A 19,768-nucleotide genomic window follows, 5' to 3' on the forward strand; every position below is an offset into this window, starting at 1 on the left:
GAACTGTGCCAGCTCTGGGCCAGCACTCAGCCACAGGCTGAGCTGCACCTAAACCACCCAAACTCCCAGTTATCTTTGGGGTCAGAACAGGTTAGGTTCCCGGGAACCTGACTGTCTCCCTTAGGCTTTGGGTTTGTAAGGGAACAGGTGCAGGGGTCTTTGTCCCCCAACTCTACTGCGCGCCGAGAAGCAAGTCCCCACCCAGTGGCAAGAGAGATCACGCCAAGCGCCCAGTGTGCTTCTACATCCAGTTTATACACAGCTCTATACAATATACAGAAACCTTTATATACAGATATATTTATAGAATAAGCTATATTAATTTGTCTCTCCTTTTTACAGCAATATTAGTGTGGATCTTTCATACATTAAGTACAAAAAAGGTCAGGGGAGAATGGCACGTAGAGTGCGCGAGGGTGTGGGGCCCGGCGGCTCACTGCCCATTGCATACAGAGGTCACCCAGGCCCCTGGGAGGACAGGCCAGCGGGTGGCTGGGGGAGCTTGTGCTGTGGGTCTGGGGGATGGTGTGGGGTCAGTCTGAGCCAAGCTGGGCTGAGGGGGGTGGCTCAGACCCCCCAGATGTGACGTGGGGTTGAGGGAGACGTGCAGCAGGCCCATCCTTCAGGGGCGAGGCAGGGAAGGAGCAGGTGAGGGGTGGGCTGACCCTGGGTGTCCAGGGCTGAGTCCAAGCCTGCCCCATCCCCAAGCCTGTACAGGTGTGGCTACAACCTTGGGGGTGGGGGAGTCTGTCCCTGATGGCTCAGTCCTGGGCGCGGCAGGGGGGACACACCCACCCTAGAGGTCCCCAGACCCACCCAGAAGAGGAGGAATTAAAAAGGCCAGACCCAAGTCTCTCCCTGCTACTGGCCCAGGTTCTTGTTGGAACCTTTGTCTAATTTAAGAATTTGTCTAGTTTTTTAAACTCTCGGAGTCAGATTCTGTCTTGCTTCTGTGCTGGGCTGAGGCCGTGCCTCAGTGGGGACAAGGTGCCTGGAATCTGGTAAGGGCAGGGCTGCAGAGCAGGAGGGGAGGCCCAGCTCCCAGTCTCTGTCCCCATCTGTCAGGGTGGGCAAGGGCTCCTAGGGCAGCCATCCAGGCCAGCCCAGCTCGGGGGTGTTGAGGTTCAGGACCAGGTACCAGTGCTCATGAGACGGGGGACTTATGGGAGCTCCGGTGGCCCAAGGAGGCTGGGGTGGGACCAGGGTGGGGGCACCATGCCTCCGAGGAGACGAAGGCACAAGTGGGCCATCAGTGCGCCTGCCCAGCCAGCCCGGGAGCTTGTCCAGTGGCGCCACCTCACACTGGCTGTTTCCTGGGCAGGGCGGGCGGGCAGCCTCCAGAGCCCTTCCTCAGGAACGGTGCACACTCATGCACATGCACACACTCGTCTGACACTAGCATGCACAATCTCCCCAACACCTGCTTCACAGGGAAGGCTGGGTTCTGCCTCCCCACTGCTTCCCGAACCCAATAGGAAGGAACCCCAATGAGGGCCTTCGGCTAAACTGGGAAAGCCTTGAGCCCCTGGCCCTCCTGGTCCCTCCCCTGGGTGGTGGGTGGAGGGTCTCCAGCTAGGTCCCACAATACCCCACTCTTGGCCCCACTTCCCACCAATAGGACACTGAGGGTGGAGGGCGGTGGGAAGAAAGGCCAGCTCCCAGGAAGGAGCCCAGGCCATCGAGGACGGGGTGAGTGGGGCAGAGGTTTGTTTGGTTTCAGATCCCAGGGCCCACAGAGGCCTAGGTATGGTGGGGCCCACATAAAGGAGCTGGGTAGGACCCTCAGAGGAAGGGACTTCGGCTGTTCGTTCCTCCCAGGACACTGACTCTGCAGCCAGGGGTGGTCGCGGCAGTACCCACCCCCCTTCGAGTGGCCAGGGTCCCGGGGGAGAAGGTGGAAGCCAGGAAGTAGCAGGTAGGTGGAGCAGGCCAGGGGCGCCCAGGAACCTCGGGCAGGGGGCCAACTGGAGTAGTTCTGGGCAGAAAAAGGGAGGTCCCAACCCCCTCCCCCAGAGCCCTCCGCTCTTGTGGGCCCTCTAGAGGGGCTACTGGACACATTACCGGGTGTGGGGCCTTGCAAGCCCAGCAGCTTCTGTAAACATTTACAACACTGCGGGCCACCTGATGGAGGTCACCCCAGGGGACTGGCCAGCAGGCACCAGATCTGGGGGTGGCCAGGGCACACGCTGGCCTGGTGAGAACACGTGCTGAGGGGCTGCTCTCCACCCCCAGAGCCCATTTACCCACGGCTAACCCTGGAACCGGGGGTGTCAGGATGCCTGTGGGGGCCCAGCTGTGAGGGCTGAGTGTGGCCTGCCCGCCCAGCAGGCTGTGCCTGGCTCCTCCTCCCTGTGCCCTGCCCTCCCCCATCGTTCCCCATGGCAGGGCCAGACCCCAGCCGCCTTGGCTCTAGGGAGTCCTAAGCTGAGGTAGGGATGCAGACCCCCAGCTCAGCAGCAATGCCCATGCCTGAGGCTAACTGACCACTGGGGGCCTCTCCTCAAAGCCACCTGGCCTGGGGGCAGCCACCAGGTGCCCACGGGGCCTCCTGCTCCTGGCAGCAGCTGCTGGGGCGCTAACGTGCTGAGATGACCAGGTCATCCTGCTTGGCAGGGCTAGCCCCGCAGCCAGTGGGGGTGGAAGTCCGGATCTTGTCCGCGGCCAGGCACTCCTGGCTGCTGAGGCCTGTGGGAGTCAGGTCCATGAGCTCCCCCGAGGAGCTGAGCGGGAAGGAGGGAGAGAGCGAGATGCCTGAGGAGGGGTCGGCCGAACCAGCAAAGAGCCGTGGGGGTTTGGGCACCAGGTTGGGCTCGAACTGGGCGCGGAGCAGGATTTCTTGCTGGCTGGGGGACTTGGGGCCCTCGGCATAGTCGCTGGTGGGGCTCTCGGGCACCACCATGCAGTAGAGGTCCTGGAACGAGCTGCTCTTGCTGTCCAGGTTGAAGAGGCTGTCGATGAACTCCGCGAACTCCAGCACCTGGGGGCTGGGCGAGTCCCCCAGGCGCCCGTTGTGCAGCGCCAGCTCCCCGCGGGGCGGCCCCCCACCGCCCTCTCCTCCGGCCTCTTCCTCCTCCTCGTTGGCCGCACTGGGGGGCCGCTCAGGAGTCACCCCGCCACTGCCCAGGGCTGCCTCCAGGGGCTGTGTGTCCTGTGAGTGCTTGGACAGGCTGTCAGCTGCCAGCAGCTCTGTGCGCGAGCTCAGGGAGGGGTTCTCCTCGGGGATGGCCGGGTCGATGTAGAAGAGGTGGCCCTCGTCCCGCTCCAGCACCGCGTGGAGGCTGGGGGAGCCGCGGATGCTGCGGAAGCCCGAGGAGCGGCGCGAGTCGAAGCTGTACAGGGATTCTGTGTCCGAGAGACTCTCCATGGTGGCCAGTGGCGCCCGCCGGGCCTGCAGCTCCGCAGCCAGTCGCTCCTGGGTGGACAGCAGCAGCAGCTCCACGGGGTCCTGGCGGGCCGCTGATGCGGCAGCCACGGGGGACAGCAGCCGCCCCTCGGAAAAGCCCTCCAGACTCATCTCAGACTGGGACTTGCTCCTGCAGAGGAGGCAGGGCCGGGAGAGGGGGCTCAGGGGAGAGAGGAGACAGCCCGGCTGGCAGCGGGGGGGGCAGTTCACTCAGCTGCCTTGAATGGTGGGGGCAGGGAAGCCTTGTTTTTTAAAAATGAACTTGCAAGAACCCAAGATGGAGACAGGGCTGATGTGGGCTTGGACCCAGCAGGCCCAGGGGACGAAGAATCCGCCTGGAGCACTAGAGCTCGCAGTGCCGCCCGGGGACCCTGCACCACGCCAGTCACTATATTTATGGGAGACACAGTCCTTGAGAGATTGACTGCCCCAGGTCACTCATGAGGTGACAGTGGAATGGGAATACAGGGAGGGACAGGGCGAGAAGGAAGCGGAGAAAAGGGCCTGCCCCCACCTAGGACTGCCACTCCTAGGACTGCCGTCACTTTCTCCTCACACTGTGGTGGGTGCCGGCCTCTGCTGGACAGGGAGCCCTGGCACCCCAGGCTCTGCACGTGAGCCTGCAGGAGTGGGTGGCTGAGCCGTCATCGCGGCTGAGAGCAGACACGGGCTCCCTCCTCTGGTCATGCTGCTACCGTAGGAAACGCATAAAAAGCTGGGACAGGTGTCCAGGGCTTCCTACAAGGCACTGACCACCCTTCTCAGCAGACTCCTGGCCAGATCTGTGACTAAAGGCATAGGGCCAGGGTTCCAGAAAGGCAGGGCCACTCCCCCTTGGAAGCATCACTGCCTAGGAAGTGTGCATGCTGTGTCTCTGCGTTTGCGCCTGTGTCTGGCTTAGGTACACGTGTGCACTCACACCCGTCTGCCTGTCCAGGTATGGCCCCATGTACATTCTCTGCCTGTCTGTGTGTGTCCTACACATGAGCACATGTCTGCATGGGGTTCATGCACATGTGTACGTGTGACTAATGACTGTACACACATGACCGTGCCTGCACAAGCTCAATGCAACATGGCTTATGCACGTACAGATAAGTACGTGTCTAGCTGCTTGGGTGTCAATGAACGTGTGGCCCGGCACCTGTGGGCTTGTGTGCAGAGACCCTCCCTGTCCCACACAGGAATCTCTGAGACACAACTCAGTGCTGGCAGGCTGAGGGGCAGGCAGAGCAGAGCGGGAGCGAGGCTAGTCTGACCCTCCCGTGCACATGTGAGAGTTTTGTGAACGTACGTTGGTCTAGGACACACCATGGACTCGCACTCCAAAACCACACACGGTCCCTGCACACATCCCTGGGTACGTGACTCACCTGACGCTGCTATTGCGGTGGTCTGCAGCTGGCAGCTCCAGGGCCAGGCCGGTAGGCAGGGGTGGCCCCGTGGGCAGCGGCTGCTGCTGGAAGATGAGCTCAGGAGTCAGGTCCACCTCTGTGGGGCTCACCATGACCTTAGCAGCAGAGAGCAGAGCTGTCTTTCCCTTGTTGTAGTTCTCCAGCACCTGGGGACAGCACAGGGAGGCTGGCGGTGGAGGGGCAGCCTGCCCAGCCTGCTTCTCAGACAAAAGCCTCTTGGGTCACTGGGGGCCCATGCTCCTCCTTGCAAGGGCCCTGCTCCTCAAGGAAGGTGTCACTACAGGTGACACCTCGCCACAGACCCACAGGTTGGAGAGCCTCTTCTCTGTGTTCAGCCCTTCAGTGGCTGGTGTGGCTGGTGGTGGCTGAAGCTGTCCCTGCTTGGCTGTGCATCTGCGAAGCGCCAGGCAGCCCTCAGGGTCTCTCAGCCTGCTCAGGGACAGGTCCTACTGTGGGGTGATGTGGGACTGGCAAGAGCCAAGGGTGTGAGCTGGCCTTTCTGGTCCCCCTAGGGCCACCTAGGGGCCCTGGCTCACTGCCTGACCTCTCTAAGCCCCCTTACCCCTTGCTGGTAGAAGGGGTACAGTGACCCTGCCTGTAAGGCCCCTGTGTGCTCTGATGAGGTGGCTGCATCCTCTCTCTGTGGGGCCCACAGCTCACCTTGTTGAGCCCCTCCATGACCACATAGGGCAGGTGCTCATGCAGCATGGCCGGCGAGATGATCACCTCGTTGAAGGCCTTATTGTCACCCCAGATAGCGAAGTATGTGGGCTCTTCTTGTTCACAGCAGCTGAGGGGGACAGAGGGACATGGGACCAGTGAGGGGTTGAGGAGGCTCTGTGCTATGCCCCTGCTTGGCAAGGCTGGGATGGATTTGGGGCCCTCCTGCCCAGCTGGTCAGCAGGACTGTCCCTAGACCTGGCTCCTGGCTCCTGTTTCACCCTCAGCCTGGGAGAGGCTGACCTAGGGCCCAGCTGCAATGTCTATAGCCTCCTGCCCATTTTTGGTCTGAGCCACACCTGCTCCAGCCTGGGCAGGGCCAGGTCATCCGCTCACTTGGGTACAAGAGCCCAGGGCCCAGGCCTCTGGGGGAAGCAGCGTGAGGCCTGTCTACTGGCCCACTCGTGTTGTGCTCTCGCCCTGCCGCCGTACTTGCCCACACTGTCTGCTAACTAATCCCTTCTGAGGCCAGGTAGCACTGAGCTGTAAGCTGGCCAGGGTGGACACTGGGGACAAAGGCCGGGACTGAGAGAGGGAGCCTGGAGTCCTGCCCTGGGCTGGCCTTTTGTTCCATTTCCAGGGCTCGAAGCTGGGAAACCGCCTTGTGGGGTCCAGGGCCATCACCTTCTAGTCTCTGCCCCTGCCCATGTAGTAGCTACGCAGAGGCCAGCGAGGCCCTGCAGCAGCAGACCCAGACCCAGACCCAGACCCAGACCCCGGCGGCACCTACCAGCACTGCTCTGCAGGGTGGTTGTGCACCACATGGATGATGCGGCCAGGCGGGTACAGCGGGGTGCTGGCCGAAAGGGCGATGGTCAGGTCACTGGGGTGGGTCCAGAGCCGTGTGCTGGCCAGAGTGGTCACCTCCACCTCCTCGGGCAGCTCTGACTTGGGGATGCACTTGGTGGCCCCCACAATGATCCGCCACTGGGTGGGGCAGGGGAGACAGGAACAGAGCTGAGTAGCGCTGGTTGAGTGGACAGGGCCAAGGGCACTCGGAAGGAGGGCTCAACAGGTGAGAGCAGGGAGGGGACGGTGACGGGCAGGGGAAGGGCAGTGGCCGGAGCATTAAAGGTCGGTGCCCACCTGAAGAGGCAGTGGCTGAGGTGTACGGTGGCCAGATGGCCAATAAGATGCCAAGGACAGATGACATGGAATTGTTGAATTTCAGGGCTGGCAAGGGGCTGCAAGATCAGCCAAGCCCTCATCTAGTGGATGGGGAGACAGGCCAGTGAGGGCAAGGATGGCTCTAGGTCATTCCACAAGTCAAGAGGCAGAACAGACCTCAGCTCGGGCCAGCTGTACCCACCAGGCCTGGCCAACTCTGGGTTAGGTCCCAGCCACCTGCCTCTGGCCTGATGACGCCCAGGCCTGGGTCTGGTAGGAGCAGATCCTCCTCCCCAGAACCAGGTGCTCCAGGCAGACACAGGCCCATAAAGCTCTGTTGCCCTGCCCATGGGACCTGGTCCATGGCCCTGTCTGTACACTTGGTCACAGGCACCAAACCTGGAAATTGGGCAGGTGGGCCGAAATGGCAAATGGGGCAAGGGCCTACCTCAGGGAACTAAGGGAGGGTGACCTCACAGAGGATCAAAGAGCCCAAGTGTGCCTCCACCTGTGGGGGGCCTGCCCCAGGGTGCCTGGCCATAGACCACACCCCACCCCACCTTCCTGATGCGCTGAAGGCCACTTTGCACAGGAAGAGCCCACCAACATCCTCTGACACCTGAGGCATATTAGAAGGGCTGGCCCTCTAGCCCCAGCAGAAGATCAGAACACGCTGAGCCCAGATCCTCCCCAGGGGACTCCCAGCTTTCCTTGGGCCTGGCCAGCTTCCATGGGCTTTGGAGCAGAACTTTCCTTAATCTGCTCAAAGCACTGAGCCTCGGGGATCAGGCAGCCCTCGCTTCTAGTTCTGAGATGGTGACCACTGGTTATGTGAGCCAAGGCTGGTCCCTCCCAGGCTGAGTCTGTTTTCCCATCTAGGTGACACGGATGGGCTGAGCTCCAGATGCTGAGGGTCTTGTGCTTTGTCCCAAGGGACCAGCAGGGGACAAGGGCAGGGACGGACGGGGCTGCCCAGGGCCAGGGTGCCGGGTGGGCGCTCACCTTCGGCTTGGTGCTACGCTGCAGGACATCCAGGAGCTGTCTGCGGAAGCCTTCCAGCTGGGAGAGGCCAATCCTGTGGGAGGAGGCAGAATGGCATCAGCCGGGCCTGGTCAGGGGCTAGAGAGGGGCAGGGGAGTAGTCCATGCCTAGTCTCCAGGAACAAGACCAGTCTGCCAAGGTCAGGGGTGGCGGGGAGTCTGCAGCTCAGCAGAGCAGAGCGAGGCCATGCAGGGGGGCTAGCACCCGTCCCTTGTCTTCTCACCACCAGGGGAGAAAGGGCAAGGAGGGAGCACCGGGATACCTAGGGAGCTGGGAGGCTGAGTGAGAGACCTGGGGTCTAGGGACTGAGATGAGGCCAGGTGACAAGGTCACAGCGGAAGGAAAGGAACTTGCCTGGGGACGAGGTCTTTGCCCAGAACCACAGCAGTGACAAACTCCTTGGAGTACTCCATAGCATCCTCACTGCAAGGGAAGCCCAGGTAGGAGCTCGGGCCACGGGGAGGACGTGGTGTCCCCGAGGTGGCGCTCGGCCAGCAGCACACCCCCACTCCTGCACTCCGGGCTCCTAGGGAACTTGCAAGGCTGGGTCAGGCCTCCCATCCCTGTCTTTCCTGCCTACGAGGCTTTGCCAGGGTAGGACTGGGGTCACGTGGCCTTTCACACAGCCCTCACCCGACCGACACTCTCCACTTACTGGCCAATCCCCAGCTCCCAGCCCTCAGCCCCAGAGCCCAGCCTGCCACAGCCAACTCTGAGACCCCAGCAGCTCACCTCAGCAGGCCCCCCGGGGGCGAGTAGGCAAAGCACTTGAGGGTCGGGTACTGTGGGCGCAGGAGGAAGGAGAGGATGGCCGCTGTGCCTGCACCCAGGGAGTGGCCCACCACAATCAGGCCGTAGTGCTTGGTTCCACGGCCCTGGGGATCAAGATAAGCTTGAGAGCCTTGCCCCACGCCGGCTCACTGACCTGGCTAATACCAAGGAGGCAGAGGGGTCCTCCCAGAGGCCTGGAATCATATCTGTGCCATGTGGACGCTGAGGCAGAGGGGAACCAAGTGAGGTTCCCACAGAGTGACTGCTTAGGGGGTCTGTCCTCACCAGGGCACCTCAGTGGGGAAGCCCTCCCTGATCTGACCTTAACACTACGATGGTTTAACACTATTACAGCCACTTGGGCACCTGTCTCCGTTCCTCCGCCCCAACGCCTAGCCTGGGGTCTCTGCGGCCAGGGAAGGGGCAGCAGGCAGCACCGGGGGCCGGCCCAGCCAGGAGGGTGGTGGGCTGGGCTCCAATCGCAGTCGAGCAGAGCAGCGCACCTTCCACCTGCTCGGTGGTTATTTTCTTTGCTGTTCTGTTCTGTATTTTGAGCTTCTCCATAAAATGTCCTTTGGACACACGGCTGTGCAGCTGCGAGGCGCAGGAGCCCCAGCGCTGGCCCAGAGCAGGCACTCAATGACTACAGGGACAAGCAGGGCACCTCGGGGGAGCTGGTACCACAGGGGGCCCAAGGGACTGCACAGGAGGGGCTGGGAGGCAGTGGAGGAGGGGAAGGCCATCATTCACCCACGCTCTCCTGGCTCTGCTGCCCTGGAGGACAAGCTGGCTGGCACAGGGCCCGGGGGCACGGAAAGCCACTCACCAGGTCTCGCCCAAAGGCCTGGGACAGGACCATCTCCTGTTCCAGCTTCTTCTTGATGTACTCAGCTGACAGCACCATGCCCTGGACGAGAGGAACACAGCAGGATGCTGAGAGGAGGCCTCCAGGGACCAGCAAAAGCAGCGACCCACAGTACACTGCCCCGTGCTGCCTATTTCCCACTTAGGTCCTAGTGTCAACCAGACTGTGGGGCCTGGCGGACACCTGGATGAGGAAACAGAGGCCCAGAGCAGGGGTGTCTGGGGCAGGCTCTAGGCTGGGTGCCAGACAGGGCTTCCCGTGCGGGGCCACGACCTTCCAGACTAATCCCGCCTCCCTGAGCAGTCTCTCCCATGGCCCAGTGAGCAGGAAGGACCCCAACAGCAGGCACCTATGGGCTGGGGGTAGAGAAGGAGAGGGCCCTTGGGGACACTCGAGGCCAGTACCTTGTGGCCCAGCCAGGTGCCGCGGTGGCCCTCCACAGGGAGGCGCTCAGCATCGCCTGTCAGGTCAGTCAGGGCGTCCTAGGGGAGAGAGGAACAGGTGAGGGGTGGTTGAAGAGGCGAGGAGCAGACAGGCAGGCACCCCAGGGTGGGGGGAGCCACAGGTGGCATACCTTAGGGGACAGGGTTCCCCGGATACTGATTACAACCTTCTTCTTGTCGTGGTCCACTGCCACATAGAAGGGGGTTTCATAGACCTAGAAAGCAGCAGCTTGTGAGGCTGAGGGGCCCCAGGATGGGATCAGATTTGGGAAAGGGACCTAAGGACCTAAACCGATATTCCTGGCTCCAATCAGGCTCCGCTGGCCACTGAGCCCTAATCCCTCCCAGGGCCAGGACTCCTGGCAGTGGCTCTGTGCTCTGTCCCAAGCACAGGGGCCTCACTGCCTTCCTGGCCCCTCTCTGACTTGTGCTGTCCTGACTGTCCATCCCACTGCTGAGCCCAGATCCACCTCTGCCCCTCCCTGTGCTTCTGCTCCCCCCTTCCCTTACAGTGGGGCCAGCACTGGGTGTTGGGAGGGTGTCCACTCTCCTAGCCCCAGAGCTGGTGTGGGCCCAGGGTCTGGAGGAAGAGGGGGCTGCCTCCTCACTGCCCCCCAGGATGGCCTGGAGGCTGCAGTGGCCAGTGCTGGCTAAGCCGAGGGTTCCCACTGACCTGGACGGGTGGCTTCTGCGTCCCAGTCCTTGAACTGCCTGCCCCGACCCCAGGCCCCAACTTGGCCTGTCCACTGCCCAGCCCCTCACCGCGTCATGGCAGGAGGTGTACACGATGTCCACCGCAGTCATGTTCTCATCCAGGAAGTGGCGCCGGATGGCGATGGCATTGCAGCCACAGCAGTTGTCTTCCTCAATGGTGACTCCAGGGGCAAACCGGGGCCGCGCAGGGCACAGGCAACACCTGGTCAGGGGTAGGCGGCGGGCGGTTCAGGGCCAGGGAACCGCTGATGGTGCCGCTTTCTCCTCCAGCCCCTCAAACCTACTCCAGTCGGGCATCCCGCTCCACCCACCTTCAGCACCCTGGTGACCTCACGTTGCCAAGCCCACTGGCCAGTTCCCAGTGCTCATTCCTTGTTCTCTTGGCAGCACCTGACCCCGTGGGTCCTCCCAGCTTGGCTGGAGGCCCCCCGCCCCAGGAGTGTTCTGTAGGCTGGGCTCCTGGCCCTTGTCCTCTGGCACCGAGGCCCCTTTCCTGCAGCTGCCCTGGCTGCTCTGTGCTCACCAGTCCAGAGCTGTACATGTCAGGAAGTGCCCAGGAACCTCCAGACCCACTCCTGCCTCCAGGTGCTCCCATCCAACCACCCGTGCAGCATCTCCCCTCAGAGGCCTGACGAGGCCAGTCCCATCTGCCCGCCCGCACCCCGTGGCAGCCACCCTGGACTCCGTCACGAACTCCACTCAAGCACGCAAGTCTGGCTCTGCCTGCGGACTCCAAACCAGACCCTGCCTCCTTCCCTCCCCAGGCTCTCTGCCTGGGGACAGCACAGTGGCCTGCTGACTGGTCCCCTCTCCCACACTTTCTCATGTTCTCCACTCAGTGGCAGAATGACCTGTTGAAGATAAGCCAAGCCTGTGACTTTTCCACTTATACCCCACGTGTAGCAACACGCTCCTGCCTACAGAGAACCTGGGCCTTCCTGCCCGCTGGCCAGGGTCTCTGGCTGTGCCTCCCTCTCCTCTCCCCACTCATGCCCTCCTCCCAGGCCTGTTCAACGTTCTGCCTCAGGGAGGTCTTCCCTGGCCACCCCAGCGTTTCACATCCCAGTGAGACACTCAGCTGTGCTTCTCCAAAGCACCTCCACACACACGCTCCACATTTCCTTGTCTGCGTACTATCTCAGCACTGAGTGCCACAGGGCAGGGTCTGCTCTGTGGGGGTCACAGCCATGTCCCCAACACCAACACCTGCCAGGCACAGACGGGGCTCCCCGCAGAAGTGGGTGAATGAGTGCTGCATGGAGCACCCATTTGGGGATCACTGCTCCTTGGGCCACCAGAGGGAGCCAGCACCCAACAGATTGGCCTGGAGCCCATGGTGCACATGACAAGGGCTGCCAACTATCTTGAGATGACAGCTGAGATTTTATTAAGAACCCGAGATGTCCCTGATGCTGAGAGGTTTGTCTTCTCCCAGAGCCGTACCTGCGGGGTTGCCACTTCCCAAAGGGGACAGGCCTCACTGAGAAACTCAGGGTTGAGGCAAGACCTGGGAGCTACGGGGTCGGTGTGGACACCACTCTGAGACACACTGCATCAGTCACTGGCCAGGAGGGAGCCCCCACTACCAGGTCACCACCCCCAGGCCAGGCCCGAGCTCCTACTCTCAGACAGCTGTCCTCTCCCCCTGGGCTGAGCATGAGGCTATAACAGTGTGACCTGGAGATCTGGTCTGAATCCTTCGTGTCACTTCTGGATTCCAGGGGCCTGGAGGAGCCTCAGTTTCCTCCCATGGCTGCGTCCTCAGGCTGGTGTGAGGCCAGAGGTCCAAGACTCAGAAAGGGCCTGGTACACCACCGGTCATTAGTACATGTGGACTCCCCCACTCCAGTGAGGGCTGCTTCTAAACAAGGGTCTCTGCGGGCCAGAGGAAGCGACCAAGGGGCAGGGGCAGCAGGCTGGATGGGAGCAGCCCCGCAGTGTCTCTGAGGGTAGCACTGCCACCTTGGGTCTCTGAAGCCTGGGCACCAGCCTCTGTGTCTGTGGGAGAAAGACCCGCCACATATCCAGGGCAGGGTTGGAGCCCCAGCTGGCCAGAGGGGCTGAGCACGGGCAGGCCTGGCTCTCATGTCCTGTTGGGGGGGAGCTGCTGCCAAGGGAGAGGCCCAGGCCCGAGGGTGGTGGGCAGTCCCTCTTCCTCCAGCCACCTGGAGCCAGGCCTGGGATGGGCAGGCTGGGAGGCCGAGAGGAGCGCCCCGCCCCCTGGCCTGTCCGAGGGCCTTGGCTGCACACCTGGGCCTGGCATTGCCTCGCCTTCAGCCCACAGCCCTTACTGGGCCCACCCAGGGCCCGAGGACTCTGCATGCTCTCTGTGGGGCATAAAGAATGTACACGCAAATGCACACGACCCTGCTGCAGGCAGAGCACCAGGGTCCTGCCTGCCAGGGACCCTGGATTCCACAGCAACCTACGGGCAGGCGCCGCCTGTTTATAAATGAGAAAACTGACTCCAGGAGGTGTCCCCACACTGCCACGAGTGACGAAGCAGGGCCCGCCAGAACCCAGGCCTCTAGACTGCTGGCCCTGTGCTCCGCCCTGGCTGGGACTCCCACGAGGACAGGGCAGAGGGAAGAAATGTGCAGCGGGCAAAGAGGGAAAAGGCACCCTGGTTACCTCTGATCAGCTGCCAGGGGCCTGCCGAGAACCAAGTCCCAAGAGCCACCCAGCTTTCTGAAGAAAGAGCGGGCACTGCAGGGGGGGTGTGGCTGTGGAGGGCCCCAGGACAGGGGTGTCGAGGACAAGCTCCTGCCTCACATGCCAGCCTTTCTGGAACAGGAGCCCAGGGAGCTGTCCTCCTTCTACCTGGCATGGGCTGACAGCAGAGCCACCAAGGACGGGCGGCTTCTTCCTGGAGCCCTTCTCTGGCCCACTTAGGGCACAGAACACCCCCAGGCCTGGGTTAAGGGTAGAGGCAAGTCCCAGGCTAGATCTGGAGCTGAGGCCCTCCCAGCTCCCTGGGAAGAGGGCTGGAGCCTGTCACTAAAGGGCCTTCCTGGGTTCCAGAGACCTCTGTGGACAGGGCCTCCCTCCCAAGAAAGTCTTTCCGGAAAGGCAGAGCACAGGGAGGGAAGCCAAGAGCAGGGGAGACGTGGGCAGGAGGGAATGGTTGAGGGGGCAGAAGAAGAGCTGGAAGGGGAAGGGATGCAGCAGTGTCGACGCTGTACGGAGTCTCACTTAGTCCTCTAAAAAAATTCCATGACGTATGGATCAACATCCCCATTTTACAGAGGCAGAAACTGGCCCAGAGAGGAAGACCAATTTGCTCAAGGCTGCTAGTGACAGTCTGGACAGCCGAGAGCTGTGATTCCCAAGCCCACAGCTTTGCTGCTGGGGACGACACAGAGGGGAAGGCTGAGGCCCCGCCAAGCCCAGGAAGATGATCCGCTGGGCCCGGGGGGAGGTGGAGGCAGGGCAAGGTCTGCTGCCCCCGGTTAGTTCAGTGGGAGAGCCCACAGGCACTGGTTCATCTTCTTAGCCCCGCCCTGCACACTGGTGGGGAGGGAAGGCACTAGTGTGGCTGGGGACAGGGCAGGATACTCACGAGCAGGACCGCGCTAGCTGGCAGAGGCCACAGGCGGGCTTTCGCATCAGGTACATGGGCCAGCCGTAGGCAGCCAGGGCGAAGAGCATGTAGTAGCAGACCTCTTTGTAACGCAGCATCTCGTGCTGGAAGACAGGGTGCGGGGGGCGGCTCTGCAGCCTCAGTCCAACAGTCCCAGAGATGGGAGCCTGGCCATCGCTCCCCAACAGGGAGGGGTGCACGGGTGGGGACAGTGTGGGACCCAGGCCTTGGAGGAGGGACCAAGCCTCTAGATGAAAATTGTATTTCCCTAATTATCTCCATGTAACCAGGACACGAATCTCTTGGGACCTGTCCTGTCGCTCCAATCTCAGAATTAACGATTTGGGGACAGAAAATCACTCAGAGCACTGGATCGATTTCCTCGCTTGTTTTCCCAAGAAGGAAGAGAGTGAGGGGCCAGGGGCAGCGTGGCCATCCCCACCTCAGCAGTCAAGCCCTGCCAAGGGACTTTGTTGCTAGGGAATTTAACCCTGAAAGGCCCTGGCATCTCCAATACCCTCCAGAGTGTCTGGCTATGGGCAGCAGGGTGGGCCACACTGGGCAAGAAGTCAGCACATCTCTCTGGCCCGCAGGTACCTGGTATGACTGACTCATGGAGTCCCAGGCTCGGGCTGGAGGAGGGCCGTCTGGGGGAGATTGGGATCGCTCTAAAGAAAGGCGTCAGTTTAAAACCCCATAGGTCGCAGGCCTGTTGGCTGCTGAGGACGCCATGGTTGTTATCAGCACCGGGAGAGAGGGAGGCGGGGAAAAGGTGTCCCAGCAAAGCCTCCAGCAGGAGGACTGCGGCATTTAGAGGAATTAGTCCTCTTGTAAAAGGTAAGGAGGGTGATTAGTCATCTTGTGAAGTGGAACAGGTAGTGCCTTAATCAGGGCCCAGAGGGGGAGCGTCCGCATCCTCTGTCTGCTCTCCAGGAATGAGCCAGGGAGCTGGAGAGGCAGTTACTCAACTCCAGAGCACCCTGCCAGCGGGCGGGGTGCTGCCAGCCTGTGCCACAGGCAGTGGGGACCCAGCCCCTCTGCCTGCCCTGCCCCTCTGCCCAGGGCTGGAAAGCCTGTCTCCCTGGAAAGCAGAATCAGCTGACTACTGGCTGTTTCAAGAGGATGCAAATGCTACTTTGGGGAGCAGAGACAGAAAGGGATGGGGCCTGGGCTTTTTTGGGGGAGTACCAGGGATTGAACTCCGTGCCTTGTGAATGCTAGGCAAGCACTCTACTACCACAGAGCTACCCCCAGCCCAACCTGAGGCTCTCATAAATGATGAGACAGCCAAGGGCTGAGGCCTCTTGGTCACCCATGGCATTGCGCTGGGACTAGACTCAGGACAGCTCCTCTTCCCGTAGCTCGGGAAGGAAAGCGTGCCCAGGGCCATTTTACAGTTGCAGGGACAGGCTCAGAGGGATGAGGGACTTGCGCAAGGTCAGAGTGACCAGCAGTTGAGCAGAGGTGTGCCCAACTCGGCAGGGCTGTGGCTAGGTGTTAGCCGAGGCTGCACAGTGAGCTGGGTCAGGGCTCTGCTGCCACAGGGTGGCACCACCTTCTCCTGTGACACGCTGGATTTCCACTTAGGCACTTAGAAAAGGCTCTGTTACTAAAAGGCTTGGAAACCACAGTGCTACGTCCCGGTGCCTTTATAACAGCAGTAGCAGCAATGATATCCCAGCTCACCCTCGGGAGGTGGTTTGCCATCTCAAGAGGCCAGGGCCAAATGTCTTGGAGCCGGGCTAAGGGATTCGGGGTTTTGCTTGTAGAGCAGCATGACATGGGGCTGGTGGGGTGGGGCGGTGATCTGGGAGGAGGCTCCCTGGAGGGCTGAGCAGGAGCTGGTGGGCAGTAGTGTGGCCCACGCAGGAGGGCGGCGGGAGGTGTTTGCTCAGGTGATTCCGGCACAGGGAGGAACTGGTGGGGGAGGTGAGACGTACAGGGGGTGACTTCTGACTCACCGAGTTCTTGAGGTCGAGGTACTTGGTGTTTCTGGTCACTGGCATCCCAGACAGGAAGGCCAAGATGTCATTGTTTGCCTGTGAAACAGGCATGTGAAGACGGGCAGTGGCACATCCCCAAGCTCAGTCCCCAGGGCTCTGCCTGTTCCAAAGGCCTGAGAGGCCCGAAGGAGCAGGTGGCTTCCAGCTCTTCCGAGATCCAGCCAGTGCTCCAAGACCAGAAGTGTCCCCATATTTTTAGTTGCTCCCTTTCTGCCCAAAGTATCAGACCCTGGGGACCTTCCTGACCCATCCCGGGGGGAAGGATTTTGTACAGATGTGAGACCTGACTGTATGCTGGCAGGGACACGGGAATGGGACATGGGGATAAAGCAGGAGGCTGAAGCCCCAGCTGATGTCACAACTGGGCCGTGGATTGGAAATCTGGAAGAAGCACATGGCCCAGAAGTGGAGGGCACCGAGCAGCAGCGGTATGGTGGCTGCTGAAGTTCTGAGCTGGGGAAGGGGAGGCAGTGACCTCCAGGGCCTGTGAGGTGGGCAAGCCACGCAGCCAGAGCAGGGGCAGGGAGAGGGGCTGGCTGCCAGGGGCTCACCTCGTCCAGCACCGCGTTGCGCTTGGCCCTTTGCCGCTGCCGGAGCAGCACCAGGCCAGCGATGATGTCGGATGGCACGATGTCGAGGTCCCGGAAAAACTCAGCAAAGAGGTAGGCGATTTCTGAATAGGCATCCTACGAGGTCCGGGAAGGCAGGAGGAGTGGCAGGGAGACAGGGGGGACGCGAGACCAGGAGTGAGGTTCAGGGCAGTTCTACCCCTGCACCTCTGCAGCACCAGCCAAGCCTGGCCCCAGGTGGCCCTGTGCGGCTGGGACCCTCAGGGCCCTGACAGGACTGGCAGTAGCTATCTGGGACCACACTGACCCTTCCTGCACCTCTTGGGCCTCTCTTCCCATGGGAGGTCCCAAGGCTTGCACCGCCTGCCACACACCGGGGCCACCTGAGCCAGTTCCTCCTCTCTTTCCCTAGACATTAGGAGCCACAGCCTGGACGGTGCTGACTTCTCTCTCTCTAGACTTTCTCTCAAGCGGAAAAGCCAAACGAAGTTCCTGGCTGCTTCTGACCACTAGCCATGACTCTGGAAGACTAAGGATTCTGTCAACCTCGGAGCCTTGGGCCTCCTCTCCTGCTGCCCAGGGGTCACAGGCCCAGTGGCTTCCCACAATGTGCCCAAGAAGGAGTACAATCACGGGCCAGTGCCCCCAGACTTCCTCCATGCCCCTGGCCCAAGGACAGTCTGTGTCTGAGCCTCAGGGCAGGAAGCAGGGAGAGCGGTGAGTCCTGTGGGTTGGTGGGCTTGGGTCTCCCCTGCACCTTGCTTCACTGGAGCTGGCCCATCTTCCCTATCTTGTCAGGAGAAGCCAAGGTGGGAACCCACTCATGACAACAGGTTCTGCCTCCCCCTGGAGTGTCTCGCATTCATAAGAAAAAGCCAAGCGCTGCCATCTGAAACGCCCCAAGGGCCGAACGGCACCAGCTGCTGCTCAGCTCCCGCTGACCAGCCAGGAGAGCCTGAGTCGCCAGATCGGGGAGTACGGGAGTTCACATAAACAGCCTTGACTTTCAAATGCTGGTGTCCAATTCCAGTTTTTAAGGGACACCACACAAGCTGATCAAGAAGTGCCTGGACCATCCGTGTCCGGCAGAGCCCATGCTCAGGACTCCTGGTGAGGTGTGGCCTTTCCACCAGGCTCTGACCACAGAGGGGGGCCGGGCACTCCACATGGTGGCAGGCCCAGCCTTCACCTGCCAGGGGACTGCTCCCTGCCTTCACATGGCCTGCCTGCAGCCCAGACCCTGACCATGACCCCTCGGACCTCCCCGAGAGACCACAGGGTGCTCCCCGCCCACCCGGGAACTCAGGGGCTTTCTTCACTGGATTACTCACTCTACGGGTCACCAGTGCTGCTGGTGAGGACGAGCCACGCGAGGCTTCCCGGTGGCTTCCGAGGAGGGCACTTTGCTGTCTGCCTCGGGAGGAGTGGTCTCCTGACCTCACTGGCTCTGCTACTAACTAGCTGTGGGATGCTGGGCAAGTCACTCCACCTCTCTGGGCCTCAGCTGTCTGATCTGCAAAACGAGGGGTGGTGCTGGATGACCTCTAAGGTCCCTCCTGGTACTGCAGAGCTTTGCCTCCCGCCCCACCCCAGGGCCGCCCACAGCTGAGCCTGCCCTCGTCCTGCAGTGCTTGGCGCTCTGAGGCCAGCCCCTCTGCTCACTCCTCAAAGCGCTGGTCGGTGAGGGCTGACTGTGCGCCACCCAGCACCATGCTAAGCGTTACATGGCATCGCTGTGCCCTCCAAATCCATGCTGTGGAGGATGTGCTACTTTCCTCCGTCTTCAGGTTGTCTGAATTGTGAGCATTTCATCTCCTAAACTAAACTCTGTTCCAAGGCTGCTCTACAGGCTGGGGGGAGTTGGTGGGTGAAGAATACCGGATCGCCATAGAAGCAGGCTGTCACCTGCACTGGAAACCCAGTGCCTCCAACCAGCCCCGCCCACTCGGCTTTGCCAACGCAGAGAAAGGCGCCTGAATCACAGGATGTGAGTCTGGGGGAAGTGACTCCCGATACTTACTGACTGCGAGTCCTTCGTCCGAGTGCAGCAGAGGAACACTTTGAGCCGACGTGACCAGCTGGTGGCCTGACCTTCCTCCAAGCGGTGCCTGCAGAAGGGAAGAGTTGGTATGTGTGAGGTCAGAGAGCTGGGCCAGAAGAGCTGGGAGCCAGACGTTATAGAAACAGGATGGCCTGTTCCCAGGGCCCCACCAAAGGGCTCCTCAGAAGGAGGTCCCGGGGGGAGAACAGGCCCAGGCCTGGCCAAGGCTGGGTGGCCAGTGACCTGGCTGTTGGCCAGCCAGGGCACTCCCTGGGGGACTCCTACTGGCCTAGCTGGTGAGCTGCTGGTCAGCAGGGCCATCTAGGCTTTTGGAAGACTGGCCTGCAGGCATGCCCTGGGAGCTCAGAGCTGGGAACTAAGGTAGGGGCTACTCTGCAGCAAAGGTGTCCAAAGGCAAAGCAAGAGCCCAGGGAGACGCTGCGCCCCTCTGCCCTCTTGTTCCAGGGGCTGGAAGAGACCTACTTTTCCTGTTAAAGGATTCCAGAAACTTGCTCTTCTCTGAGGCCCAGGTCTGCTCCCCACACCCCAACCCCAGCTCCACAAGGCCACGAGGCACAAGGAGGAGCGAACAGGGTCTTCCAGGAGGTTAGGAAAGGGTGCAAGCCAACTGCCATTCTGGGACCTGGGAAGCCTTGCATCCTGAACCAATGCCCACGCTCCAGGGGCTTGAAGACATGACATTTTTAATGGTTTCTAAGCTAATGGGGTTTTTCAAAAATTCAAAGAAAATTTCCTGCTGGGCCTCTCACCAGATGGAAGCAGCCTCAACACTTGGCTGCAATGCCCTTTATAAACACCAGGGGGCAGGTCAGTTTAGGAATGTGTGTGAGACGGTGACAGATCGGGTCCAGCGTGTCAGGAAGGCTACAGACCAAGCTAGGGACTTACACACCAAGTCTGGACAGAAAGTTCATAGACCCCAGCAGCCTCTGCCCTGCAGCTCATTAATGTGAAAGGGGGCAGACAGTCCTGCAAAAATCCAAAGTCAAGCCTCCTTGGAATAACCCCCTCTCCCAACCCTGACCAGATTTCACTGGAAAGAGACCAAGGACTTAAATATTCCCAAATTCCAAAA

The 19,768-nt window shown here is 61.1% G+C and overlaps 1 protein-coding gene across 5 annotated transcripts in view; it reads right to left on the bottom strand.

Annotated features, from left to right (window-relative positions):
* Positions 1-234: 234 nt before the first annotated feature.
* The window catches only part of Dagla (diacylglycerol lipase alpha), a 59,559-nt gene continuing 40,025 nt past the window's right edge, over positions 235-19,768 (bottom strand). For 4 of the 5 annotated variants that reach the window (XM_046445580.2, XM_046445582.2, XM_046445583.2 and 1 more), the window contains 15 exons: positions 18,652-18,739; positions 16,614-16,748; positions 16,021-16,098; positions 14,039-14,163; positions 10,528-10,681; positions 9,897-9,980; positions 9,727-9,804; positions 9,284-9,364; positions 8,419-8,561; positions 8,041-8,109; positions 7,648-7,720; positions 6,269-6,465; positions 5,479-5,608; positions 4,777-4,964; positions 235-3,533 (listed from right to left, as the gene is read on the bottom strand). In XM_046445580.2, coding sequence (XP_046301536.1) covers positions 2,576-3,533; positions 4,777-4,964; positions 5,479-5,608; positions 6,269-6,465; positions 7,648-7,720; positions 8,041-8,109; positions 8,419-8,561; positions 9,284-9,364; positions 9,727-9,804; positions 9,897-9,980; positions 10,528-10,681; positions 14,039-14,163; positions 16,021-16,098; positions 16,614-16,748; positions 18,652-18,739 — 2,581 coding nt within the window. In that variant the 3' untranslated portion in view covers positions 235-2,575. The remainder of the gene's footprint in view (positions 3,534-4,776; positions 4,965-5,478; positions 5,609-6,268; positions 6,466-7,647; positions 7,721-8,040; positions 8,110-8,418; positions 8,562-9,283; positions 9,365-9,726; positions 9,805-9,896; positions 9,981-10,527; positions 10,682-14,038; positions 14,164-16,020; positions 16,099-16,613; positions 16,749-18,651; positions 18,740-19,768) is intronic. The other variant, XM_046445587.2, reaches the window with a different exon arrangement.

The sequence above is a fragment of the Marmota monax genome, unplaced genomic scaffold (genome assembly GCF_021218885.2).
Source record: "Marmota monax isolate L192 unplaced genomic scaffold, Marmota_monax_Labrador192_F-V1.1 WCK01_AAM20220418_F8-fsc00038, whole genome shotgun sequence".
Taxonomy (NCBI): domain Eukaryota; kingdom Metazoa; phylum Chordata; class Mammalia; order Rodentia; family Sciuridae; genus Marmota; species Marmota monax.